A 17419-nucleotide genomic window follows, 5' to 3' on the forward strand; every position below is an offset into this window, starting at 1 on the left:
GACAAAGACAAATGAGTGTATATGGCTAAGAGTCTTCAAAAAAGAGTTGGGAGGTCATCAGAGAGGTCGTGCTTATGCACGCCTCAGCAGGACCCCAGAAACAGCCAAAGTAGATAAAACCCCAGGTACTGGTGCTTCTGAGGGCTACGGAGACCCACAGGTTCTATGGTCATGGTAAATGGCTCTGGAATTCAGTGCCATGTCAGTTGGCCCTATTTTGCAATTTGTGTTCCTTAGTGTGATGGAGTTGGACTCAGATATGACCTTTCTACACATGCCTCTTCTGTCACTTTACCTGTGGTTGGTGCTAGGGATGGTCCATACTCAGGAGACTTGAATCTCTGGACTGTCCATGTGCCAGCTGGGCCCTGAGCCTCAGCAGAGTTGCAACTCCTACTCTCTGGTTCGTTGGACTTACGCAGGTCAGCTAACAGGTAGGTGAAGATGGTCAATCACCACACCAGGGAACTGAGAGTGCCTACAACTGCAAGCAGGAAAATTGCATCCATCATCCATGTGGAATCTAAGCCCCCTCTTGATTTAGAGGTGGAGTGGACATCACCATGCCAGGGTCCACAGGATGGAGGAATAAAATATGGATTAGAGCAGACTGGGGGAGAGTGTGAACTACAATGTAAACTATAATCCAAGTGGTGCAGCAGTGCTCCAAAATGTATTCACCAAATGCAATTAATGTGCCACAATGATAAAAGAGGTTGTTGATGTGGGAGGAGTGGGGCGAGGGTGGGTGGGGGTATATGAGAACCTCTTATTTTTTTAATGTAATATTTACAAATAAAAATAAAAGACAAAAAAAAAAGGTGGTACCAGAACCATTTTGTCCCAGACAGAGTCCAGTCGGGTGGCGTGGAGTCCAGTGGGCTCCGTGTAGGGTGGGACTGTCTTTTCCTGCCTCCCCGTTGCCCATTTCTGCACCCTCAGCCCAGGCCCACCTCCAGTGGCCCCAAGGCCCCGTCTCTGCCCGACGTCCGCCTTCCATCGGCAGCCCTGACTGCCTCCTGGTTCTGCAGTCCGGGCCTCGCAAAGCCGCTGGTGTCCGCTCCATGTGAATGACTGCAGCGCCGCGTGCGTGACCGCAGAGCCGTGTGCATGACCGCAGAGCTGCTTCCCGGGCGGTGGGGAGCTCGCCAGGCCTCTCCCAGCCGGCGCTGGGGTCTGAGGAGGAGCACTGAGAGGCCGCGCTCAGGGAGGCACACCTGTTTCCTCGTTGTCCAGCTCCCATTGGCCAAAGCCCAGAGGCAGGGCGAGGGGGTCCCGGGAGCTGGCCCACCGGGCACCAGGGAGGACCACCGCCCGGGGCACCCGGCCTGAGGGCGGCCCAGCTTCCCACCCAGCACTCCTCAGCGACTCGCGAGAGCCTCGGGCCAGGCCCAGCCAGGGTAAGCGCTGCAGGGGCCAGCAACTTGGAGGGCACGGGGCAGGCGGCCCCCGGGCCCAGCAAGTGAGGCCACCGTGGCAGCGGCAGCCAGCGCCCCGCGCAGCCCTGCAGGACCACCGAGGGGCTCTGTCCGGGTGGAAGGCTCTTGCGGCTGCTGTGTCACTGCTGGCCCAGGAGAGGGGGCTGTGCTGGAAGTGGACGCCACCCCCCCCCCACCGGGTTCCCTGTCCCCTGTCCCGCTGCCCCTTCCCCGGGTCGCCCTGCCCTGGGGTCCGGCTCCACGGCCCCTTGGGGCTGCTCTTACTGGGGGTCTTCCCACAGCTTGAGGTTCCGTCTCTAGCCCACCTGCCCTATGCACACGCACACCCCACGTGAAGGGGCTGTGACAGCAACAAGGCACGCTACTCCGAATGCTTGGCCCGCGGCGCAGGGCTCTTTGAGCTCCCTCGAACGTGCCTCCCCGGGAGCTCCGGCGGCGCCCCCCAGGCGAGGCTGAACGAGCCACTCGGCCCCGCGTGCTGAAGCGCGCCCCGCTGTTTTTATTAGTATGATAATAACGCCCGTGGGGGGAAGCCAAAGAACACTCTGGAACATCAGGGGGAAGCGCAGGCTGGACCCGCCCTCCCTCCCCAGGCTGGCCCACCCCGCGGGCGCCAAGCACTGCGGGCCTTCCCGTGCGTGGCCGAGCCGAGTCGAACGTGCGTCCGTGAAGTGGGGTTACGCACGCTCCCAGGCCGGCGCCCCTCCCTGCGTTCCCACGGCACCTGCCCCTCCAGGAATCGTGTCTGCGCTGGTGAAACTGCCGGGGCGGCCCCGTGGGCAGGTGGTCGCGCCGCCACGGCTCTCCCACGCAGTTTCTCGCCAGGACTTTTCAGAACCCCCACCAGGTTGCCAGCCGCCTCCATCCCAGAAATTGCTCTTGCCAAGGACCCCGGCGCCCCTGAGTATCAGCCTTGCGTGCCCCGGTCCAGGGGGGCACACGGCCTCCTCCTCCAGGGCCCTCCTCACTGGCTTCTGGAGGACCACACGCCTCTGGCTCTCCGCTTCGCCTCATTCTCACCTCCATGAACAGTTGTGGAACATGGGTTTTTGTTTGCTAAAGATATCCACTCCATGATGCTGAGAAAGCAGAGCAGCTTGCCAACGCCGTGCGTGTGCCAGGTGAGAGGGGGGTCGTAGGATGCGATCGCCGGCATGCAGCAGCTCTTGTGTGCTCTGTTCTTGGTGGTCTCTGCTCCAGCCTGGCACAGCGTACCTGGAAGAGCAGGACTCTGCAGGCAGGCTTTGCAGGAATGAACAAATGAGAAGGGTCTGGAAGGATGTTTACCACAAGCTCGTCAAAGGACAGCTCAGGGGGCTGACGTTTAGGAGACCTGAAAACACGTTTTGTTTGAAAAATAGTTGCTTTCCACCCAAATCGCTGTCCAAAGATGTGAGGAAACGGTGCCTTGGCCAGCACCGGTGCCCCGAAGGGCAGAGCCACCACCGGAGTCTCAGCGCGGCCCCGCCCCTCGTGCCCAGGGCCCCTGTCCACCACCACCCAGCGCGCATGCGCAGCTGCAGAGGGCCAGAGAGGACGCCCCCGGTCCCCCACGGCGGGATGCGGGCCCCGGCGGCAGCCGCACGGCCTGCTGCGGGCGCAGGGCACGGCTGCAGAGCAGTGCCTGCGTGCGCCCCGGGCTCTGTGCGCCCCCGGCCCGCGTGCTGCCCACGCCACGCGCCCCACCGCTGACGTCCTCGGGCTGTGTCAGCTCACGAGGGACTTGAACCCTGCGCGGACACCCACGGGACGGAAGTCTGCGTCGCGAGGCACCCCACAGCCCGCTCCGCCCCAGGGCGCAGGGAGCCCGAGAGGCGCCGTCCCCACCCTGGCCCGGGCGCAGCCCCTCGCGCCGGCTCTTGAGTTTGGTTTGAGCTACTCTGGGGCCTTTCAGGCCCCTGACCCGCGTCCTCCCTCCTGGACGGGAGGGACCAGGGCGTGGCGGGCCGGGGAAGGATGGATTTATGGAAACTCACTAAATTAAGGACCCCCAGCACAGGCTGCGGCCCCGGGCCCCAGGGCCAGGCGAGGTCCTTCACGGGGTGGGGGTGGCCGCCGGGAGGGCTCCGGCCACGGTGCCCCAGCTGAACTCATCAGCCAGCGGGCGGGGGCACACGGGGAACAGGTGTCCGCAGCAGGGGGGGCTGCTCTCCACAGCCCGCCCGGCTGCTCCAGGGACCTTGGGGGCCAGGGGCTCAGCTGTCCAGGGTGGCCCAGACCACCTGGGTGCCCCACGCCACAGGATCACGAGCATGGAGGGTTCCCACGCTGCCGCCTGAAAGCCCCTCCCGCCAGGTGCTCACCCTGCCCGGAGCCCCCGCTCCACCGCCACCCTGCAGCCCGGGGGCCTTTTCCACAGGCAAATCAGCCGTCCTTAGGGACAGCTCGTCCCCGCCCAAGGCTCGCCAGGAGGCTTCCACGGAGGCAGGCTGGGGGGCCCCACCTGGGCCCAGGGGGTCCCGCGGCCGCCCACCCTCGGCAGCGTCCTCCTGCTGGGTCCGGCTTTGCAGTGCCGCTAAGGCACGACATTGGACACTGGAGCCAACCCTCACGCTTGTGGCCGCCCGACTTCAACTTCTCAACCTGCACGTCGCCCGTTTCCCATCAGCGCGAGACGACCAGCCGGCGGGCGCCTGGCCTGTCCCCTGCCACAACCGGCCCTTCCTAGAGCCTGGGCAGTGGCAGGGTGGGGCAGGGGCAGCACCGCCCTCGTTGCCGAAGTCAGGAAGGGGCAAGCAGCCCTGCACGGTCACTCTGGGGCTGCGGCAGCACCCCCCCTCAGGACCCCCTGCCCCCCGAGAAGACCCCACGTGGAGGGGGTGGAGCTTCCCCTTGGCTTTCTCCCACGCCGGCAGCAGCAGAAGCCAACACAAATCTCTCCCGCCAGGCACTCAATTAGCACGCTGGCCGGCGGTCAGGGGCCCGAGAGCGCCGCGGCCAGCAGCTCATTACCCGGATGCTCGTCGGGTCTGCGCGGCCGGGGGCTGCTCTGAGGGCTGATTTACGGCCGTCTCTTTGTCCTTCCCTGGAGGACACATGGCTCTAGGAACCCCAGAGGACAGCACAGCCCAGCTGGGACTCTACCAGGCGCCAGCGCAGCCCCTCTCGTCTTTTAGGGGGCTTTGCTGGGCCCATCAGCCCTCTTGCCCCTTCTTGGCCTTGGCTGCCAGGTGGAGGCTCCAGGGGTCCCATGGGGGCCGCTCCCAGCACAGGTTCAGGATGGCTTGGTGGGGCCGCAGGCCACATCCTGGTGTCTCCTGGGTGGTGTGGAAGGTGCTAGAACCCTCACCTGGCTCAGCTTGCCCCGAGGTGACTGCGAGGGGCCGGATGGCTAGGCATGGAACACCAAGCCATAGCTGGGATGCAAAGCTCCCCCAAAGCAGAGGGGCTGGGTGGGCCCTGAGGAGGGGCCCCTGGAAGAAGCCGCCAGCGAGGTCGTGCATGCTGCCCCCCGGCCAGGGGTGGGGTGGGGTCCCTGGTGGCCCAGGCAAGAGCGGGATGGGCGAGGTCCTCCCTGTGCTGAGCTGGGCTGGACGGGAGCAGGGGCTGGTCCTTCTAGAACCTTTCCTGAGGGGGAAGCAAGTGCGCTCCCGCCGCCAGCAGAGGGAGCCGGCGCTGGGCAGAGGCCGCGCTCGGGAGCTCCGCCCACCTCCGGGCTGGGGTCTGTCCACGCCGGGACCCGGGTTTAGCCCCGAGCGGAGAACGCGCCCACCCCCCGCCTGCACCCCCAACCTTGGGGTGCTGCAGGGGCGGGAGACACCCCCGCACAGGGCGCAGCACGGGCAGAGGCTGGACTGGAGAGTGAGCCCGAGGTCGCGTGGGGAGGTCCAGTGGGGTCCCCGCCCAGGGACCGGTCCTGCCCACACCCGGCCTGGGGCGAGGTGGGGGCGCAGCGGGGGCTCTCCTGGGCCCCCTGCCCTCCTCCTCGGTGTTCCCTCGGGGCTTCTCCCACCCGCGCAGCAGCCCCGTCCCAGGGCCTCGCCAGGACTTCTGGGCAGGGCTAGGGCGCACCTGGCCGCCCTGGGCGCACCTGGCTGCCTCACCGCCTCCCCGCAGGCCGTGAGAGCCGAGCAGACACCCCCTTCAGAGCTGCCGGCCCCCAGCCGAGAGGAAGGGGCGGGGCCCGCCTGGGGCGGTTGACCCGGGAGCGCGGGATGGGGGGGGGCGCCCTCGGGCTCGCAGGCTCCGCCCTCCAGGCTCTGAAACCTCCTGGAAGCTTCTTGCGGCTCCGGGGCCTGCGGCCGGGCTGTGCCCGCCTTGGGGAGGGGGCGTGCGCGGCCCCCCCTCTCCGCCTCCGCCTCCAGGCTCCGGAAACCCCTCTGCACCCCAGACTCCGGAGCACGGCCATTGACTCTTCCTGGAGTGTCTCTGGAGACCCCGAGGTGGCCGCGGAAGGCGGGTCCCGGTGGCCAGCGTGCTGGGGAGGGGGCGGCCGCGCGGGCGGGGGCTCCAGACAGGGCGGCCTGGGAGGCGCCTCTGAGCCGAGCCAGGCAGAGCTGTGGGGCCGCGCTGTGCGGGTGCGACGTCGAGGGGGCCAGTGGCGGGGGAGGGGGGCCCGGAGGGGCGAGTGGCCGGCATGCAAGCCCCCGAGCGCTTTGTCCTGGAGACGTGGAGCCTGCCCTGTCGGGGGCAAGTGGGGCATCGAGCGCCGTCGGGGCAAAATGCAGGCGAGCGACGGTGCAGCTGGACGGGGCTGCAGGGCGCGGGGCGGTGAGCAGGGGCGGCCGGGGTTGCTGGAGCCTTCCGCTCCCCACCCCCACGCCAGGCCCCACCTGCTCACCTGCTGCCCGCCTGTCAGCTGTGTCCCCTGGAAACCCTCTGCCTGGCTGGGAGGCCGGGTGGCGCTGGAGCGGGGCTGCCACGCAGAGGCGCGGGAAGGGCCCGTCGGCCTTTCTGGGTCAGCACAGTAGCCCTGGCCGGGGGCGCCGCAGCGCGGGAGGGGCGTCTGCTCAGCAATTCCAGAACCATTCTGGAATGGTCCCGGCAGCCGCGGCGCGCCCCTCTCGCCCCGGTCTGAGCGCCAGCTCTTGCGGGGGGGGGGGGGGGGGGGGAGGGAGGGTGCCCCTTTTGGTGGTTTGTCCCCGAAGCCTCCCGGGCGCCCCCCGACTCAAGCCCCTCTGTCTAGCGCTGGGCGTGTTTCCTCGCCACATCTCAAAAAAGCTGAAAACTTGTACCGGGACACCGCAGAGGGCAGCCCACCCGGCTGGCAGCAGAGAAACCCTGCGCCGCCACCCCAGCCAGCGGGGGCTTGGCCGGGCCACAGCCGCCCAGGGGCCGCCCACGTGGACAGTCTCCCCCTCGCTAATCAGGCCTCGGGCACCCCAGGGCCTCCGGGCGCTGAAGCAGCCGCACTCCTTTCCTCCTTGCAGCCCCTGTGGCGGGCCTGCCGCTCCCCCTGCCCCCCACCGGCGGGCTCCTGGGCACCTGCTGTCCCCTCCCCAGAAAGGGCTCCGGAACCCCTTTTCCTGCGTCCCCACCAAGCCCTTCCTGATCGTTGTCCTTTCTCTCCCTTCCAGCACCCTCCCGTCTGTTAATTACCGCCACCACTCCGCCCGCTGCAGGGGGAGCTGGGGCGGGAGCAGGGAAGGCCCCAGCGTAGGCCTGACACGTACTAAGCGCGGGTGGCACTGGTTGAAGGAATGAAGGTCTCTGCAAAATGGCTCTATCTCGCAGTTTCCAACGTTCCAACTCTGAGAGACACGCGCCGGCGTCTTCACTTGGGGTCGTCTTCCTAGGGCGCGGAGGTGGCACCGGCCAACTTCTCCCTTCCGGCGGGACCCGCTCTGCGGAGGGACCCGACGCGCCGCTCCCGGCAGGCGGCTATTGGGGCCTTCCGGGGAGGAGGGGCGGCGGGGGAGGGGTCGGGAGGGGGGCTGAGGGGCAGTTGGAGGGGCCGCCTAGGGAGGGAGGACGCCGCGCCGCCGCGTGCAGGAGGGTAGCCGACCGCCTCCGGCCTGGGTCCCGCGGTGCGCCGGCCTGGGCACGCGGCCAGAAGCGCGGGGTGAAGGAAACCCCGTTCTGCCTCCCCACGCCCCGGGCCGCCAGTCCCCGGCCCCCCTCGCCCCGGCTCCCCGAGAGCCGCGCTCGCGGCCGCGCGCGGACACAGCTAGGACCATGTGCGTTGCAGCCGCAGCCCAGGGAGCGCCGGCCCTAAGAACAGACCTCGGTGTCTGGGGCGCTGGGCAGCGGCTCGCGGGGCCCCGCCGGGCAAAGAGAGGCGCCCCAGCGCGGCCCCCAAGCCCAGGGTCAGGCTCCTCGCTCCCGCCCGCGCATCGGGGCTCCGAGCCTGTCCAGGCCGCCGCCGCGCACACCGGTAGCAGCGGGGACCAGAGGCCGAGGGGGCGACGAGCGGAGCCGCGCCCGCCCTGCCACGGCGCGGACCCCAGCCCGGGCCCCTGGCCCCGCCTCCTCGGGCCCCGGCCCCACCTCCTTGTTCCAGCCGCCGGCTCCGCCTCCTAGGGCCCCGGCCCCCCAACCCCAGCCGGGGCAGCCCAGAGGGGCCCATATCCTGACCGGGGAGGGTCCTGCCGCGGCCCCACCCCGAGGCGCACGCGAGCCGTGGCTTCCTCGTGAAAGAGGCGCGCGAGCGCGGCGGGCGGGGGGCGCGCAGGGCTCGCGGACCCGGCGCCCGGGGCGCCGCGGGTCACCAGGAGCTGCGCGCTCGCTGCTCCGAGCCTTCCCCAGCTCGGGCCGTTCGCCTGCGGAGCAGCCGCGCCCGGATCCCGCCAGTGCGGGCCCGACCGGGGAAACGGGGAGGGGGACCTTCCCTGCGCAGGATCGGTCCTGGCTGCGACCCCTGCTCCCCCCGGGGCTGTCCCGCAACAAGCCAGAGACCCCGCGCTGCACAGCGCGCCACGCACCGCGCCCTGGCCGCCAACTGCACAAAACGAAAACGGGCCCGCCAGGGGCGCGGCGCGAGCGGACGCTGCGTCCCCGCAAGGCGCCGCGAGGGTTGCCTTCACTCGCGGCCCCAAAACCCTGGCAGCCGGGGCGAGGCGAGGCAGTCGTTGCCAACCGTCCGCAGCAGGCCCGAGCGAGGTTCCCCGGCCGCGGGGCGCCGCCCGCGCGCGCTCGGGCCCCGGCTCCGGCCCGCAGTGAGCGAGAGGAACAGGCGCGAAGAACTGGCGCACGTCGACGGCAAACACTGTAGAGGCAGGGGACGCCCCGCGGCACGACGGCGGCAGTTCTCAACAGCTGCCACGCGCGGGGGGCCGGAGTCGACTGGTCTCACGTGACACAGCCGCTGCACGTGGGGGGCCACCGGCGTGTCCCAAGCCGGCCTGAAGGCTTCTGGCCCTGAGCTGGGGCGCCCTCTTCTTCCGGGCGGAAGAGAAACCCGAGGGCGAGGTCGCAGGGTGGGGGCCGCAGCGCTCGGGGCTCCTCCGGGGAGCCGCGGAGCGATTCCGCGCCTGCAGAATGCCCGCAGCGGGGTCCAGGGGCCTCCACGCCGGCAGCGGCCAGAGGGCAGCGCCGCCGGAGCGGGGTCGGGAGCGCCCGCGAGACCGCTAGGCCGCGCGCAAGAGCCAGTGGCCGGGCTTGGCGCGGCCGCATGTGACGTGTCGCCTGTGCGTGTGGCCCCGGGACAGGCCCTGCCAGCGCACAGGCCCGGGCCGCACCGTTTCGTTGGCGAAACAAGCAGCAGATTCCCGCGGGGGTAGGTCCCGACGCTCCCTCCCTCCGCCCCGGGCCTCGGGCGCCGCGGGCGCTCCAGCCCTTTTGGAGAGCCCCGGCCCGCGGGGGAGCCGCATGGCGGGGCGCGACCCGTGACCCCGACGGCTGCCGGCCTCCCACCCGCGCGGGGCCGCAAATCTGCATGCTTGAGGCCATAAAGTATGCACCCCCCCGAGTCCCCGTTAGAACCGGCGCCTAACTAAACTCCCATCGGGCGGGATTTATTCCCTCCCGGGGAAGACAAATCAGGGGGCAAATTTACGGCCGGGAAGCCCCCGCCGCGCTAATGGGCGCTTCATAGAGTGCGGCGGCCGCGGGCGCGCAGACGGGCCTGACCAATGGCCGGGCCGCGGGCGCCGGCGGCCAATCAGCGCGCGCCGCGCCCGGGGCCCCGCGGTTATCAGCGCGCCCGGCCCGCGCGGGCCGCTCGGAGCCGCCCGGGAGCCGCCGCCGCCGCCGCCGCCCGCCGCGCCCGCCCGCCCCGGCCCGCCCCGCGCGCCGCCCTCCCGCCGGGGCCGTCGGAGCCCGCCCGCGCCCCGCGCGCTCGCCGGCGCCGCCCCGGGCCGCGCGCAGACTTCCCGGCCGGCGGCGCGGGGCGGCGCGGGGCGGGGCGGGCCGGGCCCGGATGGGCGCCCGGGCCGGCGGCGGCGGCGCCCATGGACGCTAACCGGCCGGGCGCGTTCGTGCTGAGCAGCGCGCCGCTGGCCGCGCTGCACAACATGGCCGAGATGAAGACGTCGCTGTTCCCCTACGCCCTGCAGGGCCCGGCCGGCTTCAAGGCGCCCGCGCTCGGCGGCCTGGGCGCGCAGCTGCCGCTCGGCACCCCGCACGGCATCAGCGACATCCTGGGCCGGCCGGTGGGCGCGGCGGGCGGCGGCCTCCTGGGCAGCCTGCCCCGCCTCGGCGGGCTCGCCTCGTCGGCCGGCGTCTACTTCGGGCCCGCGGCCGCCGTGGCGCGCGGCTACCCCAAGCCGCTGGCCGAGCTGCCCGGGCGCCCGCCCATCTTCTGGCCCGGCGTGGTGCAGGGCTCGCCCTGGAGGGACCCGCGCCTGGCCGGCCCCGGTGAGTGCGCTGGCCAGGGCCGGGGCGGCGGCGGGCGCGGGGCGGCGGCGGGGCGGGTGGCCGCGTCACGCGCCCCTCTTTGCAGCCCAGGCCGCCGGGGTCCTGGACAAGGACGGCAAGAAGAAGCACTCGCGGCCCACCTTCTCGGGCCAGCAGATCTTCGCGCTGGAGAAGACTTTCGAGCAGACAAAGTACCTGGCGGGCCCCGAGCGCGCGCGGCTCGCCTACTCCCTGGGCATGACTGAGAGCCAGGTCAAGGTGAGCGCGGCCCGCGGGGCTGATGGGGGAGGGGCTGCGGGGGGGGGGGGGCGCCCCGCGTCCTGCGAACGGGCCGGCGTTGGGGCCAGGGCTCCGGCCTCCCCTGACCGCACGCACCCCCAGGTCTGGTTCCAGAACCGCCGGACCAAGTGGCGCAAGCGGCACGCGGCGGAGATGGCGTCGGCCAAGAAGAAGCAGGACTCGGACGCCGAGAAGCTGAAGGTGGGCGGCTCGGACGCCGAGGACGACGACGACGAGTACAACCGGCCCCTGGACCCCAACTCGGACGACGAGAAGATCACGCGGCTGCTCAAGAAGCACAAACCGCCGAGCCTGGCGCTGGTCAGCCCGTGCGGCGGCGGCGCGGGGGACGCGTTGTGAGGGCGCCGCGGGTGTAGATATATTTTTGCAGAATAAGTTATAGGGTGTCTTGGCGGGCGGCCCGGCGGCGCTGTGGGGTGGACGCGGGGCTTGGAGCCGGCGGCCGGCGGAATCACTTTGTATAATCAATAAATTATTTAACACGTCCGGGTCGGAGCCGCACTCCGAGGCTGTGGCGCGTGTTTCTTGCGGATCGAGCCCAAGGGGTCCTGGGTCCCCGTGCGGCTCGGCAGCGGGGAGGTCCCGGGCCGCGTCCCAGCTGCGAGGTGCGCGGGAGAGGAGCCGCCGCGGGACCGCAGGGACTCGGATGCCACCGGGAGCGCGGAGCTGGGCGCCTGGGGCTGGAGCTGGGCAGCGGGGCACGGGGCCGCCGCCCTCGGGCTTGGGCCGCCAGCGACGAGTAGGAGGCGCCCCGCAGCAGGTACGGGCCCCTTCCCCGCCAGGTGGGGGTTCCGGCGCCCTCCGCTTCCCCGAGCCGCGCAGATGGTCGAGGTTTGGGGCCGGCGGGGAGGGCGGGCCAGCGCATTGCGCCCAGCGCCGGCCTTTCCCCGGGCCTGCGAGGCGGCCGTGGGCATCTCCTGACTCCTGCGTCCCGCAGCCCTCGGCTCAAGCGGGTTTTGATTTGGGGGTGGGGGCTCCCGGCCTGGCAGCTGAGTATTTCTAACGGCTGCACCTCAGGAGGATAAATCAGTTCTGAAATTTATCTGTACCTCGCCCTTGGGCTCCGATGTTAATAGACTTCCCTTGGCAGAAGCACTGCTTCCCCGCGCCAGGGCTGCAGAGAAACCCCAAATGGGCCCCCGCGGGGGACAGCCCACAAATCTCCACACAGCACGCTGCTCCAGGAGGGCCTGGGGGCTGCCCCGGACACCCGGCGGCCGCTTCTCCGCGAGGGACATTCAGGGATCTCCGCGTCGGAAGGTAGGGGGGTGGTGCGGGGTGCCGGGCGGTGAGCCGGGCCAGGGGGTGGGCAGGCCTCCCAGGGGCAGCCCCCGTGGCCGCCCCGCCTGGGGGGGAGTGGAGGCCGAGAGGGTCTCCGGCGAGTGGCCCACGGGCGCGGCTGCAGCCCTCCCGGGAGGTGGCGCGTGGAAGGGCTGCTCTTCAAGGCCTTTCTGAAAACCGTCAAGAGAAATGCGGAAGGCCGGGTATTTTCCTCCAGTGGCTGCACCACCGTTTTTTGTTTTAGCCAGACTTTTTGAGCCTGGGGTGCTTTTCTTTTAAAGGTAGCAATGATATTTCTTGAATGAACAATTCAAAGGAATTTTAAACTTTTAAAGTGATACATTTACAGAATCTATTAAAAATGTTAAAGGGCTAAATGCCACCAATAATATAGGAGAAAATCCGAACGATTTAGCTTTCTGCTTCCAACTCATGGCTTATGTATCTCTAGCAGTCCCTCTCTCGGAGGATGAAATTCCAGGATTTTTAATTCACCTTAAGTGGTGGGATACAAAGGCAACCTCCTTTATTTAGCATTTCAAAGGGGATGGAGAAGCGGAAAGAAAGAAACAGCGCAGCACTGTTTCACCATGGTCAATTTTATTGCTTAGGAACCGGAGCAGTCATTTCAAAAGGCCTCCCGAGGGCACACGAGTGGACCCTGCGACACAAACCACCCCACCGTGGACCCCGGCGTCCTGCCGAGGAGCCGGAGCCGGCCCGCGGGCGCCACGTCCTCTGCGCTGGCAGTGACTGAGCGAAGACGGGCACTGGCCGGACGCTGCCGTCCAGGAGCTCTGTAGTGTTCTAGACTAGATCAGTAAAACGTACATGTGTTTCATCGACAGCCTTGCTAATCACCTTTTAATGTTGTACTTCGTGCTAGGAGAAAAAAATTTGCAATAAGATTATGATGTCGCGTGTCTGCAGCTGAGTAGCTGAGGACATTTACACTTTTGTTTCTCATAATATCTTTTTATGTACAGCCCATGTTAAAAGCAGTTTCTATCAGAAGCAGACTAGGCTATTTCTACTTCTCCCAGGATATTATTGTTTTAATGTAGAATACTTGGCACCATAAAACGGTAACAAAAGACAGACAAAACAGTTTACAAAATTCTTAAAAGGTACACCCAGGCCTTGCCATAAATGTCCCATTCTGGTCTTAATGCAGCGCGGACGGAGGGGAGGGGCAGGGGGCCAGCGTGGACGCTGGAGGGCACGGGTGCCCGCGGTCGGTGGCGCTGCCGGGTCAGACAGTCCGTCGTAGAAATCGGGCTTGACATCCACGCGAGGGTCCCTGCAGGGTGCTCTCGAGTGTTCATACTGGAAAGTGTATCTAGCATACGTTTTGGTACGGTTTATAAATTATTTTAAAAAGTATATATTTATATATATTTATATCTATAAAAATGGAAAGCAGCTGCAGTGTGCTCAACCATGCAACGTGGCAGTAGAGGGGACAGCATGGAAGGGGGCGCCGTCAGAGCGTGCGCCAACGAGCCCCGCACCGTCCTCGCACGCGGCCAGACCGCCAGGGCCACGCAGGGGCCAGCTCCATCCACGCCCCTGGGTGCAGGCCCACCGGCAGCGGGGGGCTGGCCCTGGGGGCTCCCCTGCTGGGGAAGCCCTTCCACGCAGACACTTATTAAATATTGAAAACTGACTTCTAAAATACAGAATCTCTTTGCTGTCTATATTAGAGTTTTGGCAACAGGACTGTGACTAATTAAAAAAAAAACCCAATCTCTCTACTTAATGTCACGTGAACAGACGAGACAGTGAGGTATGTGAGGCTGCTCCGGAACGCCCGGAGGCTGAAGCGCAGTGTGGGGCCGGCGTCTAGCGGGCGGCGCGCGGCGCGGGTCCTGGATGCAGCTGAGCGTCCGTGGCCTGCGGCCTCCAGCTCCCGGCTACGGGGCGGGCTCGTGGAGGGGCTTCTCCTGGCGCTGGCAGCGCTTCCCTGTCGAGGGAGCCGTCATTGGTTAAAGGAACAAACGCACCGGGGAAAGTGCGGAAAAGGCGAGCTGAAGGGAAGGGTTCATATTTACCACCACGTCACTGCACGACACAACACTTGTGCACATGGGCGTGAGGTTTACCTGCCCCAGGCGCGATTCGGAAGGCCAGGAACACGGGCTGCGGGGGAGAGGAGGGAGTGTCAGCAGAGCTGCGGGAGCCGGCCCCGGAGCTGCGCGTCGGCGGGACCAGCCCGGTCCCTCGAGGCCGAGGGCCGCGCTGGGAACAAAGGCCTAACTTCTAGACGAAAACGAACGCAGAGCTGGCTTCAAGGGCCAGCGCCGGCCTGAGCGGGGCCAGCAGCCCTGCAGCAGCGCGCGGGCTCCTCGGTTTGGCTGCAGATGAGACACGACCTCCCCTGGGACAACCTGCAACGTCTGTGGCTCAGCACAGGACCCCCGAGCCGGACCCCGGGACAGCCCGGGGTGGCCTCGGTACCTAGCCGCAGACAACGTGTCTTTCTCTTACTCTAATGCGACTCCCCATTTCTGCTGCCCTTTCGCCCCTCCCCCAAGTGTTTTCTCATAATTAAATAAAAACGGACCAGCTTGGCCCACTGTGTACAACGAGACTAAGAGGATTTGGAGAGCAGGTGCACAGGCAGCCTGCAGCCCCCCGGCTGGAGCCCCGGCACACCAGCAGGGGCTCACCTTGTGGTCTCCCATGCAGACGCTGGGCCCGATGTGGTCGTAGGTGACGGCCTTCTCCTCGCTCTCCGACTGGGAATGCAAACAGACGGGTTGGTGTGGGGGCCAGGGGCAGCCCAGGAGGAGCCTGGCAGGAGCTGGGGGTCCCACCCCTGCCCGAAGCTCTGGGCCCTGGCAGGACGGTGGCGATCAGGGCGACAGGGTGGGAGGTGCCCTGTTCTGCCCCGCGTGTGCTCCAGGGCGCGGCCCCGGGAGCTCAGGCCCCTGCCCGCTACACTCCGCACCACTCTGGAAGGCCTGTGAAAAGGTGCCCGGGCGGAGTGGGCGGCTATGGGCTGCGTCCCTGTGCGTTTGTTTTGACAGCCTGTTCTATCAACCCAGGACTCTGCGCCAACAGGACCAGGTGGCCCCTGAGTCCCTCATGGTTACCCTGTGGCCCGCTCGGCCTGGGCCGGGCGCTCCTACCCGCAGCCGGGCACCCAGGACTGGAGGGCACGCCGCGTCCCCCGCGCACACGAGGCTGAGGCCGGTGTGCTCCCCAGCACGTCGGCCGCAGGAAGCAGGCAGCCTTCTGCGCGGCACGCACGAGCGCGTCCCCATCTTTCAAGGCGGCGGCGCCGCCTCCGCGGAAGTGGGCACACATTCATCAAAAGCACCGTGGTAATTTACAAAGGCAGCATAAAATTGGGGATTTTCAGCTGCGTAATCTTTGGACAGATAAACAAATTACAGCAGTGCGGGCAGAGCCGGGGCACGCCTCGCTGAGCGTTCACCACCGCGGCGCCCGCGGCCCTTTGGCGTTCGGGGGCTCGGGAAGCGGAACGGACATGACGGTGGGCAGCCGGCCGTGGCATGATCGATGGGGCCTGCGTGCTGGCGCGGCCCGCACCTGCGCCAACGCCCGCGCCGCCGGGATCGGCCTGCAGCCAACACGGCGGGCGCGCTGTTCCCACCACCACGGAGACACGGTAGCCCGAGTGGACTGTCATCAGCGTGAATAAACAGTAGAACCTGTTTCCCACTGGGCACTAGGGCATCGAATCTGCGGTCCAAAGCACGGGAGCAGGAATCCAGGGCGGGCCGCCCCGCCTTCCCCAGCGAGCCAGCCCGTGGCCCCCGGCCCGGACTGTTCCTCCAGCAGGGCCGTGGACTCTGCCGCCTCCCCTCAAAGGCTCCCCTTTCCCGTGGGGTTCCCCCTTCCCCGTGGGCCTCCCCCCTTCCTGCAGGGCTCCCCTTCCCACAGGCCTCCCCCTTTCCCACGGGCCTCCCCCTTTCCCAAGGGGCTCCCCTTTCCCACGGGGCTCCCCCTTCCCCATGGGCCTCCTCCCTTCCTGCAGGGCTCCCCCTTTCCCGCGGGGCTCCCCTTTTCCCACAGGGCTCCCCTTTTCCCACGGGGCTCCCCTTCCCTGTGGGCCTCCCCCCTTCCGCGGGGCTCCCCCTTTCCCCAGGGCTCCCCCTTTCCCACAGGGCTCCCCTTTCCCACAGGGCTCCCCTTTCCCGCGGGGCTCCCCCTTCCCCATGGGGCTCCTTTCCCATGGGGCTCCCCCTTTTCGATGGCAGCCCTGCACCCCACGTGCAGGGCCCCATGTGCGCAGTCCCCAGGCTCGAGTGCCCCTGCCGCAGGCACGCTCTCTGGGGTGGGCTCCACCCTCCTGGCTGGGTGCTGTGTGTGGCCCTAACCACGCTGGCCTGTCCCCTTTGCTGACAGGGGTGTCTACAGGGGGCTCACCAGGAAGGCCCAGGGCGCCAGGCCGCCTGGGCAGTGAAGTGGGCTCTTGGGACAGAGGGCGAGAGTGGCCAGGGGTCGGTTGCAGGGGCTCCGGGTCCCCCGTGGGCTCAGCTGGGGCCAGGGGGCAATGCAGAGGCCCAGGCCACCAGCAGCGACCTGCCGTAACTGCCGCCCACGCGCTCAGCCCGCCTGCGCTCCACGCACTCGAGCGTCTCACTGCTTCCACCCAGATGAATCCATGTGTGTCATTATTACATTTTTTCAAAGATAGAGCTGACAAACCAATTGAGTTATTGATTCTTTTGTGAACGGTCCTTTTATGTTAGAATGTGAGACTCAAAAAACCCTGGAAAATAGAGACTACATGAAACTTGAAAACCTCCCAACACTCAATGCATTAAGAAATTTTCTGAGAATGATGCCCATTCATTTTTTAATTTGCCAACCCCAAATACGAATACGATCCTGATTTACTACTCAGAAAAGTCTGCTGACACCTCTACGGCGCCCCCAGCTTCCAGGCTCCTTTAGGGAGGTAATTCCCATGGACACGGTTAGCCATAATGAAGTCTAGAACACTCACCTGACGACGACCTATGCACATTTTAGACTTGGAAAAGCACCAGAGCAGAGACCTGGAACCCGCATCGGCCGCCTGCGGCCTGGGGGCCTTGACCGCGCCCGGGCAGGTGGGGCGAGCGGCTGAGGGGGCCATGCCGGCCCCTGCACTCACCCTCAGGAGCAGCTCCTTGGCGCAGGGCGACATGAGGATGCGGTCGCACCACGCCGGACACCGGGTGTTCATGTACTGCCGGCCCTGGCTCGCGTCCTCGCTGTACGGGTAGCTGCGGAGAGAGGGGTGCCATGGTCAGCCGTGGGGGCCGGCCGCCCGGCGGCTGCGGCCACGCGGGGCCCAGCGCCAACAGAAGCACCGGTTTCTCCCCAAGTGCCGTGGAGGGAACAGTGCGCTCATGGAGACTTCTAGAACATAAAGTCAAGTCCCCAGCTTAGGTTTTCGTGTGACTCTTAATTCCAGCGTATCAAGCTCAGGTGAATCACCCCCTGAAAGGCACAGAAGCACTCGCTAGCCTTCTCTTTGGTTTCACTTGGGCCATGGTCTGGAGTCCAGCACAAGCCTGCACGGGAGAACGGCCGGGGCGCGGGCAGCGTGGCTGGCGGCCCCGCGCAGAGCTCCGGGGGTGGGCTGGGGCCAGCAGGGAGCCGGGTCAGGGCACGGAGACCCAGTGGCCCCGACAGGCCTCCTGGGACGG

At 67.2% G+C, this 17419-nt stretch overlaps 2 protein-coding genes across 2 annotated transcripts in view; one reads left to right on the plus strand and one right to left on the minus strand.

The window, feature by feature from the left end:
- Positions 1-9756: 9756 nt before the first annotated feature.
- On the plus strand, positions 9757-10967 carry NKX6-2 (NK6 homeobox 2). Its single transcript, XM_058299604.1, has 3 exons — positions 9757-10172; positions 10258-10430; positions 10554-10967. Exons 1-3 carry the CDS (start codon positions 9767-9769, stop codon positions 10809-10811), a joined length of 837 nt encoding a protein of 278 aa, XP_058155587.1. The 5' UTR covers positions 9757-9766; the 3' UTR covers positions 10812-10967.
- Positions 10968-12336: 1369 nt separating this feature from the next.
- Positions 12337-17419, minus strand: part of INPP5A (inositol polyphosphate-5-phosphatase A) — a 124808-nt gene continuing 119725 nt past the window's right edge. The window contains exons 13-16 of the mRNA XM_058299471.1: positions 16882-16993; positions 14423-14491; positions 13856-13892; positions 12337-13716 (exon numbers count right to left, since the gene is read on the minus strand). Coding sequence (XP_058155454.1) covers positions 13667-13716; positions 13856-13892; positions 14423-14491; positions 16882-16993 — 268 coding nt within the window. The 3' untranslated portion in view covers positions 12337-13666. The remainder of the gene's footprint in view (positions 13717-13855; positions 13893-14422; positions 14492-16881; positions 16994-17419) is intronic.

This window comes from Dasypus novemcinctus, chromosome 6, assembly GCF_030445035.2.
Source record: "Dasypus novemcinctus isolate mDasNov1 chromosome 6, mDasNov1.1.hap2, whole genome shotgun sequence".
Lineage (NCBI taxonomy): Eukaryota > Metazoa > Chordata > Mammalia > Cingulata > Dasypodidae > Dasypus > Dasypus novemcinctus.

What these genes read in the sequence shown, in the direction of transcription:
- NKX6-2 (XM_058299604.1), top strand. Translation starts at nt 9,767, where the DNA reads ATGGACGCTAACCGGCCGGGCGCGTTCGTGCTGAGCAGCGCGCCGCTG. An exon ending in CCCGCGCCTGGCCGGCCCCG is followed by an intron (nt 10,173 to 10,257) that starts GTGAGTGCGCTG and finishes CCCTCTTTGCAG; the next exon opens with CCCAGGCCGCCGGGGTCCTG. An exon ending in TGACTGAGAGCCAGGTCAAG is followed by an intron (nt 10,431 to 10,553) that starts GTGAGCGCGGCC and finishes ACGCACCCCCAG; the next exon opens with GTCTGGTTCCAGAACCGCCG.